Raw genomic sequence first — 2,074 nt, 5'->3', positions numbered from 1 at the left:
TATTATTAGAAATTCAAATTCAACTTTAAAATCCAAGTGTTAATATTAAAGGATTTAAGAAGTTATTAAAAGATCTCTGCCAATAGAATATATAAAAGATTAAAATAATTTTGTTTTTGCACTAAATTTGTTAATTTTCAAATAGTAGGAATTAAATGTATTTTAAGTTAAATTTCAAGAATTTTTTTCAATAATTAATTATAAATTTTATTAGGATAATATTTTTGGCCTCACGTGAGTAACCAAAAAGAAAATGAAAAAAATTATATATATAAGCAAAGCTTGACAAAGGACTCAATCGACAACCTTTGCCCCATACCTTACCCATATTGCTTTACAATCTTGTCCCAAGCAAGGGAAACTTATCTATATAAACTTGCTTTGTCTCTATGACACTTATAGCTCCAGATGCTCATGAACTTCTATTCTAATTTCTTTATATTTCTTGTTAGAAAAGTTCCTTGTTTTATCCATGAATAGAAGAAACCTGAAGAGGAACAGGAGCCTTTTGGTAGCAAGAAAGAAAGTAAAGTTGGCTTCATTTTCAATGCAAAGAAATCTTTATGCCTTAAGAAGGATGATTCCAGGTTGTGCGGAAGTTGACGAAGAAGCCTTGTTTCAGAAGTCCATTGAGCATATTCTGATGCTAAAATTGCAACTTGGAATTCTTAAGAGTCTCTTGAAGTTTTATGAGAGCTAAGTAAGACCTATGTATTTTGTTGACCACTCATTAGCTTGGCATCAATTGTATAAAAAGTTATGTAAGTTCTGAAGTTATTTCCACAAAGTATCGTTATCTTTTTATATATATTAGATTTTGATTGGGTGAAAAGCATGTCATTTATATATTGAAATTAAGAAATTTCCAAACCCATTTGTTATTTAGCCAATGAACCATTTCATGAACGAACGTGTGCATCAGACTGCAGAGAAAGCTAGAAAAGCCTTGGAAGCTTAAATTTTAGTTCTTGTGCCAAAAACGAATCGTAGAGCTATCCGCAATAACAAACAGCAAATTATCAAGAATATTAAAACCTTGACCCTGAGATATTGCTGATCTTTGTGTGTCCCTCCGAATAGAGGAAATGAGGAACCTAAAGCAATAGGAACACCATTTTCTGGGTGGAAAACATGCCAAGAGTCCAAAACCTGCATCGAGGAAGAATCATTTCGTATTCAAAGCCTCAAGAGCTAGCCATTTGAAGAGCAAAGCTTGATTATTTAGAAGCAGATTGAAAATACTAAGACCACCTTTCTTCTTAGAATGGTGCTCCAATTACTTAAATGTTCTTATTTTTAATTTTTTTATAAGCAAAATTTTGTTAATATAGAAATCCAGGAAAAATTTAAACATGGCGTGTCACAACTAAAACCCAACCATTAAGCTCCCCCATACAACTATCCTAGATGCCACGTGCTAAGTGAAAAAACTTATTATTACTTTTAATTAAGAAAAAGAAAAAAAAAAGAAAAGAAAAAAAATGTATGGAGCAATACGTATAGTTATATTTAAAAAAAAAGCATTTTAAATTGAATTTTTCATTTATGTCAAATATAAAATTCATTTTATTTAAAATAAATTTTATGTTTAATTATAATATATCTTTTATGCACCACGGAAGCATAAAACTACAAAAAATCAAAGCAAACAAACAAAATATAATATTTATGTGATTTACCCTCTTAACGTAGGGTTACGACCACATACATACTATCTTTTATTATTAATAAATAATTTAATTAATTATAAGTTGAAAACTATTTACCCTTTAACTCAATGACCACAAAAGAACACTCACTACATGATTGCTTAATAGCAAATACAATAGACATAACCCAATATATTTATCATTTTAATTAACCGAATTAAGCACCAAAAGCGTCTTCCACTACAATGGACAATAGTCCATTTCGCTTAAACTTTGCCCTTCTCCACCTGAGGCCGAAGCCTTTCTCCCTCCATTGGATTACAATAGGCAAGTGCCACTCTTCTCGATGCATAAAAGCTACTCTTCTCAACTAGGCAACAACCACTCCTCAGTAATTGAAAAAACCCAATAACCTCTTCACAATA

The 2,074-nt window shown here is 30.7% G+C and overlaps 1 protein-coding gene across 1 annotated transcript; it reads left to right on the top strand.

The window, feature by feature from the left end:
• The first annotated feature begins 312 nt into the window (after window positions 1-312).
• On the top strand, window positions 313-912 carry LOC110664433 (uncharacterized). Its single transcript, XM_021824113.2, has one exon. It carries the CDS (start codon window positions 473-475, stop codon window positions 698-700), a length of 228 nt encoding a protein of 75 aa, XP_021679805.2. The 5' UTR covers window positions 313-472; the 3' UTR covers window positions 701-912.
• Window positions 913-2,074: the final 1,162 nt, after the last annotated feature.

The sequence above is a fragment of the Hevea brasiliensis genome, chromosome 17 (assembly GCF_030052815.1).
Source record: "Hevea brasiliensis isolate MT/VB/25A 57/8 chromosome 17, ASM3005281v1, whole genome shotgun sequence".
Taxonomy (NCBI): Eukaryota; Viridiplantae; Streptophyta; class Magnoliopsida; order Malpighiales; family Euphorbiaceae; genus Hevea; species Hevea brasiliensis.
The sequence above is the reverse complement of the archived record's forward strand: the minus strand, read 5'-3'. Positions and strand labels throughout refer to the sequence as shown.